Raw genomic sequence first — 20,227 nt, forward strand, 5'->3', positions numbered from 1 at the left:
AGGAACATTTCTTTATTGACGCAAACAGGAACAGAACTGAATCAGAGGCTTCTGCGCAGCTACTTATACAGTTGGCCACTAGGTGGCAGCCAATAGGTTTAAAGGAACCCATTCCTGCCCCAAATCATCCAATGATCTTCTTGGAGACTGCATGTGTGGCTAGTCAGCGACCGTTAACACAGACACCTCAATTGAGCAACCTTAAGCAGCATTCAAAAGACACGTGAACACAGTTCAAGTAAAATCCCAATACATTACACTCCTCCCCCCTAGAATGTACACACATTAATATTATTTGAGAATAAAGTCTTGCAAATGTGGTCTGTGCACCCTTGCAGACCGTCTGGGGGACCCAGGCAACCCCAGGTCTACCAGTTTGCCTGCTGGGCTGGGTAGCCCAGGGCTCACAGGTTCACAAGAGTTGGATTGACTGGAGTCTCTTTGGCTGGCCATTCCAGGTCGGCCCAAACCAAAGTCCAAAGTAGAAGAAGAGTCAGCGCAATTGCTGCCTTGTTCGGGTTGACTTTCCCAGTCTGGAGACCCATGCTGCACTCCCGGACTTTGTCCATCTACGACCACCTCCCCATTGTGCTGACTGCTTGAGTCCTCAGAGCGTGTGAACTGCCCTGCTTGGCTGCCAGTTTCTGGCCCTATTTGCGGACCTGCCATGAGGTCCTCGCTTAGTGGCCGTTCTGCAAAATGCTTCCGCAGCTGATCAATATGGTGGCGAATGACTCACTCCCCATCCAGAGCCACCTTGTAGGAAAGAGGTCCCGAAATTTTGACAATTTTACCCGGCACCCACAAGTTCCCATGCCCATAGTTTCGGACCCACACCCCATCACCCACTTGCAATCCCCTTGTAGCCTTTGGGCATGCGGTGTCTACTGCCACCCGGTCAGAATGCAATCTATCCAGCTTCGTGATGAGCCTTCTTCCCCAGCGAAGCTCTGCTGGGCTCTTGCCTATTGCTGTGCAAGGCGTAGTGTGCTGGCACAGCAAGAAATCAGCCAGCCTATGGTGCCAATCTCCGGTCACTATGCGCTTGAGTGACTCCTTTGTTGTGCGCACCATGCATTCGGCCTGCCTGTTAGTCGAGGGGTGAAAAGGAGCCGATGTTGCATGCCTTATGAGGTTAGTCCTCAAGAAGGCTTGAAACTCTGCCGCCGTGAACTGGGCCCCATTGTCCGAGACGACGACGTCCGGTAGCCCGTGTGTGGCAAAAAGCTTTCTAAGCACCTGGACGGTCCTAGCAGTAGTCATAGTTGCAACAGGAATTACTTCCAACCATTTAGAGTGGCTGTCGACCACTATCAAAAACAGCTGTCCCTGAAAGGGCCCAGCGAAGTCAATGTGAATTCTTGACCACGGTGTATGAGTTTCCTCCCATCTGTGGACAGGAGCATGTGGCATGTCTGGCCTGGACTGTTGACACGTGTAACACCCGTGTACTTGAGCTTCGATAGCCTTATCTAACCCAAGCCACCATAGGTAGTTTTATGCCAATGCCTTCATCCGGACTATGCCCAGATGTCCCTCATGCAGAGACTGAAGCACACGGTTCCTTAATGAATTGGGGACAATAACCCTGCTCCCCCATAAGATGCAACCCTTGTGAGCTGAAAGCTCGGGTCTACGTGTGAAGTAGCTCTGGAACTCTGGTCCAGGGCTGTTTTCCAGCCACCCTGTGTGAATCCATGACAAAACTCTACTTAAAATTTTGTCTGCAGCAGTTTCTGCAGTCACATCCCCAGCACGGAGGGGAAATTCAGGCAAATCCTGAACTGACAAAATGCGAGCTGCTGGAGCCGGATCTGGCTCTACCTGTGGCATTGGCAACCTGCTAAGGCCATCTGCGTGGCCCATGTCTTTGCCAGGTTTGTGAATCAGCCTGCAGCTGTAGGCTGACATAAAGATGGACCATCTTAACATCCTAGGGGACAGTATTTGAGGTGTCTGCCTATCTGTAGTAAATAACCCCAACAGTGGCTTATGGTCGGTGAAGACCGTGAATTCCCTGCCATACAAGTAAGTAATCATGGAATTTCTTCACCCCGGCCACATTGGCCAAGGCCTCCTTGTCAATCTGAGCGTAATTGCACTCAGCTGAAGACAATGTCCTTGAATAATAATAGGCAATGGGCACTGGAGTCCCATCACTTGCCAAATGGCTTAGGACAGTCCCCAGCCCATAAGGGGATGCGTCACATGCAATGCATGCAGGCAATGACTCTTTAAAGTGGGCGGGCACTGAATTGGAGGACAGTAGTGACTTTACTGCCTTAAAACTGTTTACCTTGGTCCACTTCCATGGGGTGTTTTTTGTCTAAGAGCCGGTGTAACGGCTCTGCCACTGTGGCCTTGTTAGGAAAGAACGCATGGTAAAAATTAAGAAGACTCAGAAATGCCCGAAGCTCTCCTTTTGACCTGGGGCTAGGTGCCAGCTGAATAGCCTTCAGCTTGGACTCGGCAACAAGAGGCTCTTTAGTTCTTCTTCACTTTCTGCCATTAGAAAGCACGATAATGCATGCTTATGTGTAAGCATTTATAGGTCGTGACTTCTGGGCAGTGGATAATTCTCCCTTTGTAACTGGGGTTGGAAATAGCATATACCTCCCAGGCACAGAGCATGCACGAGCTTGGTAAGACCTCATCAATCTAATCCAAATTAAAAACTTTGGGCCAATCACCAGAAGACGGTGAGTTCTAGTTCTGCCTTAGGCATGAAATCCGGCTGGGTGACTTTGGGCCAATCACCAGGAGACGGGTAGTTCTAGTCCCGCCTTAGGCATGAAATCCGGCTGGGTGACTTTGGGCCAATCAGTTTCAGTTTCAGTTTCAGTTTCAGTTTTATTTGATTTATATACCGCCCTTCTCCTTGGTAGGGACTCAGGGCGGTTCACAGGGATGACAGCAAGTTCTAATCCTGCCTTAGGCAAGAAATCCGGCTGGGTGACTTTGGGCCAATAACCAGGCGATGGTGAGTTCTAGTCCCGCCTTAGGCATGAAATGCGGGTGGGTGACTTTGGGCCAATCACCAGGAGACGGGACGTTCTAGTTCCACCTTAGGCATGAAAATCAGTTGTGCGACTTAGGGCTGGTTACTCTCTCAGCCCAACCCACCTCACAGGGTTGTTGTCGTCGGGAAAAGAGGAGAAAAGAGTATTATCTACATTCACCACTTAATTTACAAAGTAATAGAAGTGGGATAATCTCTTAAACAAATATTGCTCACAACGGCTGTCTTTGGGTGCCCATTAAATCCAGAGAAACCGTACAAAAATACCCATTGGAAAGAATGAATATTCCTGCTCTCTACCAAGCGCTGCTGTTCTAAAGCTTTTTACGTTTCCAAAGTTCTAAGTTTTTAACTTTTTAAGTTCCCAAAGGGCTTTGTCCAATTTGTAACGGAAACCGGAGACGGCATAAGGGACGTCCTTCCTCCCATTTTTCCAGGCTTCCACAAGGTCTGGGCTGGGCTGCGAGAGAGTAACAGGACCAGAGTTACCCGGTGAGAAAAGGGGAATTTTCGAAGCCTGTTTTGTGCTGTTTTGGGGGAAACGATCATAAGACGCCCGTCAGCCACGTTGATCTGCAGAATTGCATCTTCGTTTCAGAACAATCCGGGAATCCGAATCTGTCCTGTGTCTTGCTAATGATCCTGCCCGGCTTTCTGAAAGTTTACTGGGCATCTTCTCAACACATCCTTCTGGTTTTTCCCTCCCCCCCCCTGAAAAAAATGTAAATTAGCTCTGCATAGGAGGGGAATTTGGTGGGGGGGGGAGCCTTGCCTGGGAGAGCCTCCCTGCATACTATCGCAATAACCACACCGACTGCGTTTATTTTTCCCCCTTTCAAACCTAATCGTTCCTCGTCTCTGGATAATACACCATTCCGTCCTTTATCCATCAAACACCCCGGGGCCCAAGTGCCAGGCTGCCGATTCGCCTTCTTTCCTATTATTCTTCATTGAACTGTGTTAATGTCTCACTGGGCGAGCATCCCACCGCAGAAGAAATACAACGCCTAGTTTTGGTTTTATTTAGACTGGCGTTTCTCAGCCTGTGTGGCTTTAAGGTGAGGAATTCTGGGAGTTGAAGTCCGCCCGTTTTTAAATTCGTCAAGACCGAGAAACGCTGCTTTAGGTCCAATTCAATTGTCTTAACCAGGGGCCCTCAACCTTGGCAACTTTTAAGACTTGTGGACTTCAACTCCCAGAGTTCCTCAGCCAGCTTTTAGGCTGTCGGCCTTGTCCTGTGTATATCCTAGTAACAATGATAATCAATTCTGCGTGCCCCTGGCTTAGCATCTTTCCAATTTTCCATATTCCTGCATTTATTGTTATCAGCTGGGCATGACAATGGGCTACATTTAAGAAATTAACACCAAGTCCTAGAACTGACCCTTAACGTATGAATGCACAATATTAGAGCTCAGCCGGTTAAGAGACACACACACACACACACACACACACACACACACACATCCCAGCACGACAGATGAGTGGATTGATTTCTTATATATACACAATACTGTAAATAAAAGAACGCTAATATATTAGTCCCGCCGCATCTACGACTCTAGTCGGTATAAAAACGTATCCCTCCGGGTTAAAGCACAGAACAGGCTAGCGTTAAGCCACAGTTGGCCTGGTCAAATATGATGAACTGCCCTTGGCTGGGTTCACACGAGACGATCAAATTTTAAACTATCGTTTATGAACACCTGCAGACAATGGCCTCTTGGTTTAGTGCTCGATGGGAAGCTGGCTTAAGGAAGGGAGATTCACTCGTTTGTGGAAAGACCTTAACACTTTGCTGAGAATGGTGGACCGTGCTGGTCCCAAGTGACCACCTATGCTGGTTTATTCCGTAACCATAGTTTGAACAAGGCCCCGGGGGTCCTGCTAACACATTCTAAACCACCACAGCTGGATTTGTACAGCAATGCTCAGAGTCACTCGACAGTATACAGATTTAATAGATCAAAGCCACGGCAACAGGAAAGCTGCAACACAACACAACGCAAAGCCAGAAGCAACCAAAACACTTGGAATCTAAGAGCAGGCTCCGGAGAGGCAACGGGTGGGACTCCCTTTTTTCAAATACGGCCGTGGGTGGCTAACCAGCTGTCAATCAGGGGTCCTTTAACTGGGGACCCTAACCCAAAACAGAGAGATAGACTGGATGGCCTCAAGGCATCTCTCCACATTCTGAGTCCACGAGGAAGCTTCCTGGTCAAAAACAGTTCGCACAGCACAGTTATCCCCGGCTGAATTCTTCCTCCCGGATTTGTGTGGCTGAATCGCAGATTGACCGCAGAGCCTAAATTTGCCCACCAGGCACAATACGGATGCCTCGGGTCAGCGTGTGATGTGAATCCAGCCTGCCTGGCCCTTTAGCCCAAACCCCCAGTGTTGGGTCGCTAGCCTGGAACAATCTCAGTGGCTGGCTTAGCTAAATTAACTAAGTCAACTACTAGGGGAAAAGGGGTTATTTAGGACAGGATATCAACCAGACCTTCATGGCTTCCTCCACAAGCCACGGGGGAAGGACAGGGTGGCCCAAACCGTGCAAATCATAGTTAACTGTACTGACTGACCTGCCACGTGCCCATCAGCTGATCCAAGCGGCAGCACCTGCATCCAAACTGAAGCCCCCACCCATCCACCCACCCACCCACCCCCTGGTGCTCGTGGAGGAAACAGAAAGGGAAAGAAGGGCTGACGCTTCACTGACCGTCCCTCGCGGCTCAGAAACCACAGCAGATACGTTCGCGCTGTGCGCTAAATGGAAACAAAAGTATACCATGCGGTGAGGTGAGGCGGCGGCCGTCCGGTTCATAAAGGGGTTTGTTGTTTTTTTTTTAAAAAAAAATCTGCCTGCGTTAAGAAACAGTTCAAGGCTTCTAGGGCGGAACTGTCCCGCGTGCTGATCTCGGAAACCAAAAGAAAAAAAAGCAAAAGCTTGGAGGAGGTCTTTTTTTCCAGGAATCTCAACTGGTTCACTTCCCCCGCCACCCCCCCCCGGCCACCCCATTGCCCCAGCTGAAAGTTTGCCCAAAACACACCCAGTCACAAGGACCTACTTCTCAGATTATTATTATTATTATTTTAAAAAAATAAAAGCAAAAAAGGGCAGGCACAGAAGCTGTTGGGTTTGGCAATCTTTATATAACCACAATACAGAGTAACCATGCACAAAATCCAAGGGCGGTTATTTACAAGGGGAATTGCACTTAACAGGAAGCGAAGAAGAGAGGGAGGGGAAGGGGGGGAGGGGAAGGAATAAAAACGTGGCTCCTCCATCACCCGACCCCCCCACCTCCAGAGATCTGACAAGACCCCGGGAGGGTTCAGGTCAGGCCAGGGGAGAAGTGTCAACGGCCTTTCCAGAGTTTCGCCCGGCTACTCGGTGGCCGATTCCAAAGCCCCAGCATTTTTTGGGGGGGGGGGGTTTAACGCCCCGAGCCAGAACAGTCACACTGTCCTCTTTAAAACCCGTTGCAATGCTTGCAATGCTCTCTCCAGCTTCGCTGCTGGAGGCAGAGATGCCTGAAGGGCAGGGGTCTTCAAACTTGGCCCTTTGATGACTTTGCTGGCTGAGGAATTCTGGAAGTCCACAAGTCATCAAAGGGCCAAGTTTGAAGACCCCTGCCCAAGGGGTTTGCACTCCCTGTGGCCAAGAGCCAAAGATCCATCTAGAAAGGAAGCAGGCCATCTACGCGCAGGAGGGAAAGGGGCCCGGACCTCCGGCACTGCCTTTTAGCAAAGCGAGGACCCAACAGAGGCAACCCGGGCTGTCTTCTCCTCTTCCTTGGCCCTGGGGGGGGGTCTTCAGCCCCGAAGGGGGCCAGCAGCGGCGGCGGCAGGAGGGGCAACGGAGAGTTAGCAACAGCAAGTCCAAAATCAAAAATAAAAAAAACTGGGGAGCAGAGAAGAGCCAAACTCAGGCCAGGCCTCCTATGGCGTTCAGTTAGGCCGCTGCTATCCGGAGCAGGGAAGAGATTGCCACGCCAGGCTTCATTTCGAGACGCAAACCGCGTGAAGCGTGCGGACCGCTAACTTGCCCGCGCTCGGAAGGACTGCCGAGGTCCTCCAGATTGGGAAGGGCGAGGGGGGAGAGAGAGAGGGCGTTTCTTTCCCAACACCTCCCGCTCTGCTCCCCTCCTTTCCTTTATCCTTGCAGGGGCTGGATTTTTTATTTTTATTTTAATGGTTTTTGTCAAATTACTCCTGGGTTCCTTTCGAGAAAAAAGCCTCCAGAACCAAAGACAAAAAATAAATAAGTGTGTGTGTGTGTGTGACTTGAGACTGAGTCCTTACTGTGGGAAGGGGAGGAGGGGGGGGATCTAGTCACTCTTCCAAAGGTAGATGTGGAGACCAACCAAGGGGGAGCAGAGGGTCCCAGAAAGAGGATAGCCTTCCATTGGACAGAGATTTGATCTACTAGCACAGGGGGTCCTCATCAAACGTGGCCACTTTTAAGACTTGTGGACTTCCACTCCCCACGGGGCTGGGGAATTCTGGGAGCGGAAGTCCACAAGGTCTTAAAAGCGGCCAGGTTTGATGAGGACCCCCTGTCCTAGGAGGTCTGGGGCCTTGGGTCCAAAGTGGGAAAGGAGCTACGGGGCTGAGCCAAACCCAACTCTCTTTAAAGTGGGAGGCTGTTCACTTACTCCCAAGCCAGCCGGATTTTCTCCGCTGGTTGTATAATGGCTGAACCTGCACCCTGGACTGCCTTGTGTCAGAGGAAGAAGCAAAGGTCTCGCTGTGTGTGCGGATGTGAGGGGTGGGCGGGCGGGCGGCGGGGAAAGAGATAAGCAAGGAGACGGAGAATGTCCACGCCTCTCCTGCTTTTCCCAGCCACCAGACTACAAGGTGGCTTTGTGGCTTGGGCAGACTCTGCAGCGTCCTTCAGCCTCCGAAGAGTCGGGATAAACGGCCAGGCTCCGAAATAAATGCTCTTTTTATTTTCTGCCTGGCGTTATGAGTCGGAAACCCCACCGGGAAAGCGGAGGGGAACAAGCCCGGGGGGAGGGGGGGGGAAGCCATCAGCCGGTCTGGAGATCAGCTGGCAGGGGAACTTCCTTCCTCTCTTCCCAGGCTATCCATAAAAGGGTTTTCTCAATCGGTCAGAGGTTAAAAAATTCCAACGGCAAAACGGGATTAAAAAAAAAAGTTAATCGGCTAAAAAACACCATCTGCCGTTTGAGAATCTAGGCAAAGGAATAGAGGAATGTGGAAATTACCCTCTGAAGGAAAACGGAAGCTAGGGCAGCCGTCCCGCTCTCGTGAACGTGCCCCGAATCAATGGGGCAAGAGCAAAACTCCGCTTGCAAAGCGCACAGACATGCTGCGGCTGGCGGCCCAGCCGGAGGCTGTCGTGATTCCTTGGAAATCCGTAGCCCATCAGCTGTTTTCATCCCTGCTTCAAAAAGCCAAACAGCCAATAATAATAATAATAATCACAACAACAGTATCAAATTTGGTGGAATCAAGATCCTTTCCTGCGAATGACGGTTTCCCAGCAAACAGTCTAACTAGGGGTACACAATGTTTTTCCTTGCCCAGGGTTAGATTTTCATTGCACTAAATACATTTTTTTTGGGGCGGAATAACCTAAATCCTTAGGGAAGGAAGATGAGAGAGGCAGAGAGACAGACACACACACAGAGAAAGACCGACAGACACAGAGAGAGAGAGACAGACAGACAGACAGAAAGAGAGACAGACAGACAGAAAGAGAGAGACAGAGAGAGAGAAAGAGAGAGAGAGAGAGACAGGCAGACAGAAAGAGAGAGAGAGAGGGGGGGAGAGAGAGGACGGGGAGGGTGAATAGAGAGGCCTGCATATTAAGATGATAAGAGATAAGCAGCAAGTGACTCAGAGGAGGTAATAATACAAATTCTAAGATGCTCAACTATTATTTAAAAAAAGGGAGCTATCAAGTATTTGATTCTCTACCACGATTCCTCCAAACAACCTTACCAGTGCAAGTTATGTACATGGCATGAAAAATATTGCTTCGCACTCAATCCGAAAGGGGGGGAGGGGGAGGAGAGGAGGGGAAAGGGCAGGGACTAGCTGGAGAAGAAAGCGACATGCAAGGATGGGATCTCAGAGATATACACAGGGAAGCATTCCTACGGTGAAAAGGGACCCGAGAGAGGCCGGGTCAGCTGGCCCTTCATGTATTAAACTGGTTAGTGTCATGCCAGAGTGACGTATGGGAGCCGGTTCTTGAGGGTGCGCAAGGCTCTGGTGGAGGCTGGGGAGACAGCCGAGGTCACCGCGCACAGACACACTTCACTGCCCCAAACTGAACGCGGGTGGGTGGGTGGGTGGGGAGGAGGGGCAGGGCAGGGGAGAGAAAATGAGGAAAACTACAGCCCCCCCCCCACAAACCTACTTGCATGAGACCGGAAAGAGGGCCCGAGAGAAGGTGACCGGGTGGCAGAGCCAGCGATGCGTTTCCAGGTGTGAGCGTGCAGGGGTTTGCGCACGCCAACAAGACAGAAGGCCGCACCGCCAAGTGGTTTCCCTGACATGAGAGTTCTTTCCTGCCTGCAAAGCAGCCTGAATGGCAACCCCCCCCTAAAAAAAACAGAAAATAACGTAACACCCACACAACGCTCTCTTTAGGTCCCTTAAGCACCCATCCTTTCCATTCCTCTACATGAGGCACACAGGGAGCACGCCCGCACACGCGAGAAAACGTTTCCTTGCTCAATGTGGGATTTCAAAGCCCGCCCCTCCCTCCCCCCCAGCATTACTTTCATCCCCAGTCCCAGGGGAGGGGAGGTCAACCCTCTTGAGAACGCCCTAAAATGGAAGGGAGGAAAGAGGGGTCAGCAAAGGGCGGGAGGGGGCCAAGGAAGTGCCCACGTGTGACCGAGGAGGATGGGCGGCGGCAGCCGAAGGAGGTCACAGGTTCTGGCAGCACTGGAGTTTACTGGATTTCTGTCCGTCGGTGGTGGGAGGCACGCTGATGTCCACCACGTTGTTCCCCGGAGACTCGTCATGGGCAGACCGGTCCGCAATCTGCTTCTGGGACACGATGCGATAAATCTCTGCAAAGGAGACCGGGGGGGGGAAACTCTGGTGATATACATTTCTTACGTTTCCCGCCCCCACCCAACCATAAGCAACTGGGGAACACACCCTAGTGAGGGTGACCCACCCCATAACAACGCAGTCTGGGATACCAGGGTCCCAGGTTAAGGGGGGGGGGGGAAACAGCTGGATCCAGCATGTTGCAAGATGGAGTCGTCCGCTTGGCATTTGCTGGGATCCAGGAGATAATGTCCTTTATTGGCTTGGAAATTATTATGAAAAATCAGCAATAATAATAACAATAACAATAGCAGCAGCAGCAGCAACAATAACAACAGTTGGAAGGGACCTTGGAGGTCATCTAGTCCAACCCCCTGCTCAGGCAGGAAACCCTATACCATTTCAGGCAAATGGCTGTCCAGTCTCTTCTTAAAAACTTCCAGTGTTGGAGCATTCACCACTTCTGGAGGCAGGTTGTTCCACTGGTTAATTGTTCTAACTGTCAGGCAGTTTCTCCTTAGTTCCAGGTTGCTTCTCTCCTTGATTAGCTTCCATCCGTTGCTTCTTGTCCTGCCTTCGGGCGCTTTGGAGAATAGCTTGACTCCCTCTTCTTTGGGAGTCAAGCCCCTGAGATACTGGAAGGCTGCTATCATGTCACCCCTCACCCTTCTCTTCATTAAACTACACATACCCAATTCCAGCAACCGTTCCCTATATGTTTTAGCCTCCAGTCCCCCAATCATCATCTTTGTTGCTCTTCTCTGTACCCTTTCTAGAGTCTCAACATCTTTTTTACATCGTGGTGACCAAAACTGGATGCAGTATTCCAGGTGTGGTCTTACCAAAGCATTGTAAAGTGGTATTAGTATTTCACGTGATCTTGATTCTATCCCTCTTAATGCAGCCTAGCACTGTGTTGGCTTTTTTGGCAGCTGCAACACACGGCTGGCTCATATTGAAGTGATTGTCCACTAGGACTCTGAGATCCCTCTCACAGTTACTACTACTGAGCAAGGTACCACCTATACTATACCTGTGCATTTGATTTTTCCTGCCTAAATGTAGAACCTTGCTTTTTTCACCACTGAATTTCATTTGGTTAGATAGTGCCCAGTGTTCCAGTCTGTCCAGATCCTCCTGTATTTTAAGCCTATCTTCTGGAGTATTGGCTATTCCTGCCAGTTTGGTGTCGTCTGCAACTTTGATGAGTTCCCCATCTATCCCCTCATCCAAATCGTTGATGAAGATGTTGAAGAGCACTGGGCCCAGAACGGAGCCCTGGGGCACCCCACTACACACTTCCTTCCATGTAGATGCGGTTCCATTGAGGACCACACGCTGAGTACGGCCTGTCAGCCAGCTACGAATCCATCTGGTGGTGATGCTATCTAACCCACATTTTTCTATCTTATCAAGTAGTAGGTTGTGATCTACTTTATCAAATGCCTTACTGAAGTCCAAGTAAATTATATCCATGTATTTATTCTGCTGATTTTGTGTATGTGTGTGTGTGTTTGTACCCACTGCGTTCCAACGGCCCTTGGTGGCTTACGTAATTATATAATAAAAGCTAAAGGTTCCCCTTGTCCAGTTGCGTCCATCTCTGGTGTGTGTGTGTGTGTGTGTGTGTGTGTGTGTGGGCTCATCTCCGTTTCTTAGCCGAGGGAGCCAGGCCTTGCCTGAAGGCATTTCCCAGAATGGTTATATGCCAGAGGCTCATGCAGCGCTGTCACCTTCCTGCTGAAGTTTATCCACTCGCTTCTGCATGCTTGGTAACTGCGAGCTGGGCAGGAGCTGGGGCAAGTAACGGGTTTTGAATCCGGGCTGCCAACTTTCCAGCTGACCAGCTCAGCTGTGCCATCAGTACAGCAAAAAGTTGAAAGAGGCAGAGTAGGATTACAATTGCCTGTAAAATAACCATCATTAGACCCTACCCTGAAAGGCACAATATAACCAAGGACAAAATACCAAAAGTAAAACATAACTTGGACTGCAAGGCGATCCAACCGGTCAGTCCTAGAGGAGATCAACCCTGACTGCTCTTTAGAAGGCCAGATCCTGAAGCTAAAACTCAAATCCTTTGGCCACCTAATGAGAAGGAAGGACTCACTGGAGAAGAGCCTCATGCTGGGAAAGGTGGAGGGCTAGAGAAGAAGGGGACGACAGAGAATGAGGTGGCTGGATGGAGTCACTGAAGCAGTAGGCGTGATCCTAAATGGACTCCAGAAGATGGGAGAGGCCAGGAAGGCCTGGAGGAACGTTGTCCATGGGGTTGCGAAGGGTCGGACACGACTTCGCAAGTAACAACAACAAAACGTAACATATAGGAGTAAAAGAAAATGGCGGGGTCTTCAATATTAAGCAAGCATCAAAAACATGGGGGGGAAATAACCTCAAGCAAACAGGAGGGGAGTTCTAAAGTCACGTCATAAAGTTCTTGCACACCTGTCTGGCTTTTACCTGCTGCTGGAGAAGGAGCCCAAGTCCAAAAGCAACCAGGTGGGTGATGTCTACGATGGCTCCTCCCCAGCCACTGGATGACAGCCCACTCAAGCCTACCTCACCTCCTATATCACCACAGTCTAACTCCCATGCTCAGATTTGCTTGGCTTCGGCAGTCCAAACATCCCCCCAGAGCCATTGAGAATCGGAGGTTTAATTACCACCACCATCGTCATCATGGCTGGTCCTTGTATGTCACAGAAGACCGCGGTATAACACGGGATTGCCCCACCTAGCCACTCAGGAACAATGGCATCCACTGCTCAAGAGCCCCTGGGGGCCAGACTGCCACCGGAAAACGAGGGAATTCCCCAAGCACCTTTTGGAAACGTCTCCCATTCTGGGCCAGCTAAAGCCTCCCAGGGCAGCCCCACCTGCGGCGCATCGTAACAGTCCACGTGCCCGAGGCCACCTAAGCTACGAAAGATTGTGAGAAGAGACTCTTGAGCAGGGCAACCCAAAGCTGCACCGTTCACAGTTGCTAAGGTGGCCCCCAGACTCGATGCCACGTGAGGGCAGGTTAAAGCCTTCCAGGATTCTCGGCCTCGTGGGACCACGCTGCCAACACAGCAACGCACATCAAGCAGGGACGTTGCCGCGGCACAAAGCTCTCGGCTCCCTGGAGTCCGCCGCTCCAACCACGGGATCGAACAGGTGTTTGCCTCCGGCACAGGTGCCTCTGAAAGCCGTTGGGAGGCTTCTTGGAGGACAGCTGCCACTCCGGCTCCTTGCCCTGGGTTTGCTGCCCCCGAGGGGGATTTCCTTCTGAGAAGGCAGCACCACCAACTGGGCCCACCCAACAAGAGGGGGAAGCCGAGGTCCCTAAGCATCTGCCTACCTGGGATTAAGGCTGGCGACTGGGCAGCAGGAAGGTGGAACTGTCCCAAAGGTGCCTTTTTTCAGGAGGCAACTGGGCTTCCTGGTTCTTCCTTGAAGACGTTTCGCTTCTCATCCCAGAAGCTTCTTCAGCTCTGACGGGATGGTGGGGAACGGAAGGATTTGTACTCCTTGCAGAGAGCTGGTCATTTGCCTCCTTTTAAAGAGGGTCGTTGAGGCCACTTGGAGCGGAGGAGGGAGAGGGAATTCAACATCGTCTATCTCCAGTCCACAAAAGAGTCCCTTCAGCAGTTCCAAGGAGGCTCCACACCCACTTGCACCCCTCAGGTGACCCTGAGGACACAGAGAAACCTCCGAGTGGCCTCAACGATGCAAATGACCGGCTGTCTGCAAGGAGTATAAATCCTCCCTTTCCCCACCATCCGGTCAGAGCTGAAGGAAGCTTCCGGGATGAGAAGCGAAACGTCTTCAAAGGAAAACAAGAAAGTCCAGTTGCCTCCTGAAAAAGGCACCTTTGGGACAACAATGGCTAGTCCAGGGGTCAGCAACCTGAAACAGTGAAAGAGCCACTCGGAACCGGTTCCGTCACAAAAGGAAAAACTGGGAGCCGTAAAAAATGTCTGCGCATGGGCATACATGTGCGCATGCGCAGAACAGGGTTTGACTGAAGAGTGGAGCCAAGGCGAGATATGCACCTGCCCTGCATATTTGAATTGATTGGTTGAACTTTTTTAGTCCCACTTTTTTTTTTTTTTTGGACTGCACATGGCAGCGGACCGGGAGCCGCAGGAGACGGCTGAAAGAGCCGCATGCAGCTCCGGAGCTGCGGGTTGCAGACCTGTGGGCTAGGATGACTGAAAATCTCCACGAAGGTGGAATTGGTTTCAGATACTGACTCTACTTTCCTGGCCCAGCCCCAGGTTCCCACCCCACCTGCCTCAACATCTGTGTACAGAAAGCAGCACTAACCCAAGGCTCCCTTTACTCCAGGGAGGGGCAATTAATTTCCCCAAGAAACTGGGAGAGTTATGGGGGATCCCCAGCAACAAGCACAGTTGCCACACAGTTGAATCACAATTACGTGACCACGGGGATGCTGCCACGGTCGGTAAGCACGAGGAGCGGTCGCAAGCCACTTTTTTAACGCCGTTATCACGTTGGACGGTCACTAAAGGGACGGTCGTAGGTCAAGGACTATCTGTATCAAGACCCATTCCCCACTTTACGCGCACCTGATGTTCCACTTGGATTTCACACACCTTCTCCTCTTTCCCCCATCACGCTAAACAGAGGGCGAATTTGGTTTCTGGAAATTTAGCACGGCAAATAAACTCTGCCCTTCAGTGTAGAGCTTTCCGCTTGCCATTTGGTAAGACCAGGAGCTAATCCTAAACGGTCGTGTGAATCGCATTTTATCCAGTGGAAGAGAGAGAACTGTATATGAGATGCGATGAGGCTAAACTTGGCAAGAACCACATAGGAGGGGTGGATGCAATTCAAGTTTCCATCGGGCAGCACCATCGCGATAAGACCCATCCTACAAACCGCACAATTCCTTTCCTGTCAGTCAGGAGTTTGCCAGATGGAGATGAGTGACAGCAATAGCAACAGCGCTTAGACTCATATACCGCTTCCCGGCGTGTTCGGAGCCCTCTCTAAGCGGTTTACAGAGTCAGCATATGAGCCCCCCCCCCCAGCAATCTGGGTCCTCATTTTACCGACCTCGGAAGGATGAGTCAACCTTCAGCCTGGTCAGGATCGAACTGCCGAAGTGCTGGCGGTCAACACAAGTAGCCTGCGGTACTGCATTCTAACCCCGGCACCATCACACTATACAATCGCAAAATTCAAGCCCTTGTACCCACGCGGGACTGTGGCCACACTTCTAGTGCAGAGGATGGAAAGCAATCAAGGAGAAACTACTCAAGCAACCTAGAACTAAGGAGAAACTTCCTGACAGTGAGAACAATTAACCAGTGGAACAACCTGCCTCCAGAAGCAGTGAATGCTCCAACGCTGGAAGTTTTTAAGAAGAGACTGGGCAGCCATTTGTCTGAAATGGTATAGGGTTTCCTGCCTGAGCAGAGGGTTGGACTAGATGACCTCCAAGGTCCCTTCCAACTTTATTATTATTATTATTATTATTATTATTATTATTATTATTATTATTATTATTATTATTATTATTATTATTATTATTATTATTATTATTATTATTATTATTATTACAGAGAGTTCAGGTTCCTTTACCTGTGAGGATGTTCTTGAAGGCTTCTTCTACGTTGGTCGAGTCGAGTGCTGAAGTTTCAATGAATGACAGGTTGTTTTTTTCTGCAAGGTGAAGAGAGAGAAAATATCATTTCAATCTTAAGGGCTACTTTGTGCAAACTGGGGGAAGGCCGATTGAATGTTTTAACAGGATTCCCCCCTCATGAGTTAACTGAAGGTTAATTACTACATAGAATGAAGGCTACTGCTAAGCTTGTAAGCCGCCCTGAGTCTTCGGAGAAGGGCGGGATATAAATGGAATTAAAATAAATAAATAAAATAAATAAATTACTGGTCTGGGTTACACATAACCAACATGGCCATCTGGGGTCAGTCTCTAGCCCGATGCCTCCCTCGCAACCCGGGAGAGGATCAGACAGTTCTACTTCTTCAGCTTCACATGAAGAAGAGCTGCTGTTGCATCCAAAAGGGATGCTTGTAGCTAGCTTTAACTATGAACAACAAAACAAAGCTTCGTTATGTTTTCAAACTGGCTTTAGTTTTGCCAACTTAAGTGTAGAAGAATCAAAGTTTGTTCAAGTCAAACTGGAACTGGAGAAGCATTTTATTTATTTATTAAACACTGCCCAGCTCACATAGAGGTGGCCTGCAATAATCATCTGTCCGAGATGCTATAGGTTCTCCTGCTTGAGCAGGGGGCTGGACTAGACAACCTCCAAGGTCCCTTTCTGCTCTGCTCTATTTTATTCTATTCTATTCATTATTCTATTCTATTATTTATTCTATTCATTATTCTATTCTATTATTTATTCTATTCATTATTCTATTCTGCTCTAATTCTATTCTATTCTATTCTATTGTATTCTATTCTATTCTCTATTCAATTCTGTACTATTCTAATTCTATTGCATTCTAATTCTATTCTATTGTATTCTATTCTATTTATTCTCTATTCAATTCTGTACTATTCTAATTCTATTGCATTCTAATTCTATTCTATTGTATTCTATTCTATTTATTCTCTATTCAATTCTGTACTATTCTAATTCTATTGCACTCTAATTCTATTCTACTGTATTCTATTCTATCCAAATTCTGCTCTATTCTATATTCCAATGATGGCAAACCTTTTAGAGACCGAGTGCCCAAACTGCAACCCAAAACCCACTTATTTCTCGCAAAGTGCCAGGGCTGCATCAGCATTGTGGTGCTCGCAGGGGAGTGGGGGGGGGGCATGGCCCACTGGGTGGGCGTGGCTGCAGTGGTCACGGCAGACTGGGTGAGCGTGGGCTAAGAGACGTCAACGGCCCAAACCTGCGAAAGCCCGGGCTTCATCCGTCGGCACGGCTCTCAGGTGACGCAGATCACTCTTGTTCCCCACCAACATGATGACGATATTATTGTCCGCGTGATCCCGCAGCTCCTTCAGCCAGCGTTCCACGTTCTCGTATGTCAGGTGCTTGGCAATGTCGTACACCAGGAGGGCCCCGACAGCACCGCGGTAGTAGCTGAAATTATTCCAAGAGAGTTACGCAAACTGAAAGCCAAAACGCGACGCGATCTCTCGAGCACAGCACAAACTACGAGGGGCCCACTTACCATCTCGTAGCCAAGAGTATTCGTCAAACGGGCATCCTAAGATCTTGCAAGATATTAGGTAATCCTTCACTTACAGCCCTTTGTTTAGTGACGGTTCAGAGTTACAACGGCATGGGAAAAAGGGACTTATGACCAGCTTTCACACTTGTGACCGTTGCAGGGCCCCCAAGGTCACGTGATCAAACTTCAACCGCTCAGAAAGTGGCATGGTTTTAGGACAGTTGCAGTTTCTCCCCCTCTGGGGTGGTGGGGTGGTGGTGAAAGGAATGGGTTCACTTTTTGTGACCTTCTGACACGCCGAGTCAACGAGGAAGCCAGATGCACTTAACAACCATGTTACTAACTTAACCCCAGTGATTCACTTAAGAACTGTGGCAAGAAAGGTCGTAAAATGGGGCAAAATTCACTTAACAACCGTCTTGCTTTAGCCCTGGAAATCTTGGGCTCAATTATGGTCATACGCTCAGGACTGCCTGTAATGATCTTAACCCCCCCCACCCCCCACCCCGTTAGCCACCTACGAGCCCTCCCGAGCCTTACGCAGAGGTGATGGCGCGATAGCGCTCCTGGCCTGCCGTGTCCCAGATCTGGGCCTTTATCGTCTTCCCATCCACCTGGATGCTTCTGGTGGCAAACTCCACCCCAATGGTGCTCTTGCTCTCCAGGTTGAATTCGTTCCGTGTGAAACGGGATAAGAGGTTACTCTTCCCCACGCCGGAGTCTCCAATCAGCACCACTGCCAGGGTAGGAAAAGACAACGCTCCATCAGTATTACTTCATTCACCCTCTGGAAATGGGAGGGAGGGAGGGAGGGAAGGAAGGAAGGAAGGAAGGAAGGAAGGAAGGAAGGAAGGAAGGAAGGAAGGAAGGAAGGAAGGAAGGAAGGAAGGAGCACTGGCAAACCAACACAAAAGGAAGGTGTGGCTAAGAGGAAGCCTTCAAATTATAGCTGAATATCCTGCAGGATGGCTGGATGCTACTTTTTCTATTCCACGTCTCCGCGCCATCCCAAATTTCCTTCAGTCGAGCTCAATTACTAGGCACTTCCAGGAGATTCCATTTTATGTACTTGGCAGCAGCACAGAAGTGATTTGCGACGGCCTTTTTCCAGGATGCTTCAAATGTTAAGACAGCTCTGCATTTCTTGGTGGTCTCCCATCCAAATACTAATCAGATCCAACCTTGTTTAGCCTTTTTCTTTTTAGAGATTTCCTGAAGTCCCTAGGTGCTCCCACTTAACTTAGGCTAAATCCTGCCAATGAAAACAGTAACTGAATCTAACTAACAATATTTTTAGAGCTACCCTATGCCCCTCTGCATCTGCCTCCTGATACAGACCGTTGTGCCACTTGGCGTTGGGAGACCTGGCAAGAGCAGAGGAGATTGTTCAAGTCTCAAGGCCACAGATGACACTTTGTGATATCTACAACTTAAACAGCCACTTTACCTGGACTATGAAGATAGCAGAAGCTCTTAGGATGAAACGGAAGAGTTTTAACCACAGTGAGAACCTAAACAATGCTTTCATCCATAAAACACAACACACGGAAATTAAAAAACGCTAAAGACAGTTAAACAAAAATAAACACCTGGGAGTAGAAAAACCCCTCTATATAGATAGATAAATAGATAGATAGATAGATAGATAGATAGATAGATAGATAGATAGATAGATAGATAGGCAGGCAGATAGATAGACGGAGAACATACCAAATACTCCTTCCTCTTCTTCTTCCTTTCCCCCCCACAACCAGAACCCTGTGAGATGGGTTGGGCCGGCTTTGGTGGCTAAAGCAGCCCTCACCATCTCCTGAGTTTCTAGCCTGGTGCTTTAACCACTAGGCCCAACTGGCACTCGTTGCCTTACACTGGCAACAGTCTGTACAGAAATTATGCCTCCTGCATCCACAGAAAAACTTACTGGCTAAAAAGATTCATCCTCACTAAGCTTTTATTTTCCTTTACTTCCTGACACGTTACTTTCTGTGCCCATTCTCACCTTCCGCTTGCTTTCTGCAGTGACTTTCCACAGCTTAAGCCGGGGGGGGGGGGGTGTCTTCAAGCTTGGCCCTTTGATGACTGGTGGACTTCAACTCCCAGAATTCCTCAGCCAGGCACGTGTGCCTGGCTGAGGAATTCTGGGAGTTGAAGTCCACCAGTCATCAAAGGGTCAAGCTTGAAGACACCCCCCTAGCTTCAAGAAACAGATAGCCCTAAGGAAAAGCAAGCAGGAACGTCCGTTTCCCCATCCTCAGAACCTGATGAAGCTTCTCGGATGAGAAGCGAAACGTTTTCTTCCTTTTCTCCAAGGAAACAAACAGTCCTTTTGAAGAAAAAAAGCAACTTTGAGACACGGGACTGGGCTGCTCTGCAGTTGTGGACCACTTTCAGCAAGCACACCTAACACTGGACTCCGAGGTTCCCCAGGGTTGGGCCGTAGGAGTGTTTTTATTTGCTCAATTTCATTACTACCTTAAGTTACATCTTCATGCTAACAAGGTCTGAGAGCTACAGCCTTACATTAGGTGCCCGAGATCCATATATGCTCTAGATCAGGGCCAGTTGATGCCAGCTCCATGATGCTAATTGCAGCTCAAATGCGATTGGATTATTACTGCAACCCAATGCTGGTAGCTTCTGCATCTCTAGATCCCCCAAATGTGCCCACAAGGAAATAATCACCTTTCTTTCTCTGACAATCTCCCACCCACCCCCACCCCGCTTTTAAACCCAGCCAGCACCAGTGTGAGCATGTGAGCATCACAACAGCTCATCAATGGCCCTGTTCTTTTACGCACCACGGGATAGGACACCCCCTCCGCCAAGAAAGCAAGGGGACAACAAAGACCTACAGAAAACATCTACCACATTTTTGACTCAGAAGACACTCCTGAAACAATACAGAACAAGAGTTGGATCTTAGAGATCTTCTAGTCCAACCCCCCTGCTAAAGCCTAAGATCCGATACCATTCTAGACAAACAGCTGTCCAGTCTTTTCTTAAAAG

At 49.4% G+C, this 20,227-nt stretch overlaps 2 protein-coding genes across 4 annotated transcripts in view; one reads left to right on the top strand and one right to left on the bottom strand.

Moving 5' to 3' along the window:
• LOC308677033 (nicotinamide riboside kinase 2-like) overlaps positions 1-20,227 on the top strand; it is an 828,951-nt gene that overhangs the window by 184,495 nt on the left and 624,229 nt on the right. The gene's annotated exons all lie outside the window — the stretch shown is intronic.
• Positions 1-20,227, bottom strand: part of RAB11B (RAB11B, member RAS oncogene family) — a 37,084-nt gene that overhangs the window by 14,576 nt on the left and 2,281 nt on the right. The window contains exons 2-6 of one of the 3 annotated variants that reach the window (XR_014028398.1): positions 17,762-17,957; positions 16,937-17,130; positions 15,644-15,724; positions 9,411-10,071; positions 2,909-3,479 (exon numbers count right to left, since the gene is read on the bottom strand). Coding sequence is in view for 2 of the 3 variants with exons in the window: in XM_081343136.1 (XP_081199262.1) it covers positions 9,926-10,071; positions 15,644-15,724; positions 16,937-17,130; positions 17,762-17,957 (617 nt within the window). In the remaining variant the exon portion in view is untranslated. Of the gene's footprint in view, positions 1-2,908; positions 3,480-6,152; positions 10,072-15,643; positions 15,725-16,936; positions 17,131-17,761; positions 17,958-20,227 lie in introns of those variants that run through there. The other 2 variants (XM_081343136.1, XM_081343135.1) reach the window with 2 other exon arrangements.

This window comes from Vipera berus (assembly GCF_964194415.1).
Source record: "Vipera berus genome assembly, chromosome: 1".
Taxonomy (NCBI): domain Eukaryota; kingdom Metazoa; phylum Chordata; class Lepidosauria; order Squamata; family Viperidae; genus Vipera; species Vipera berus.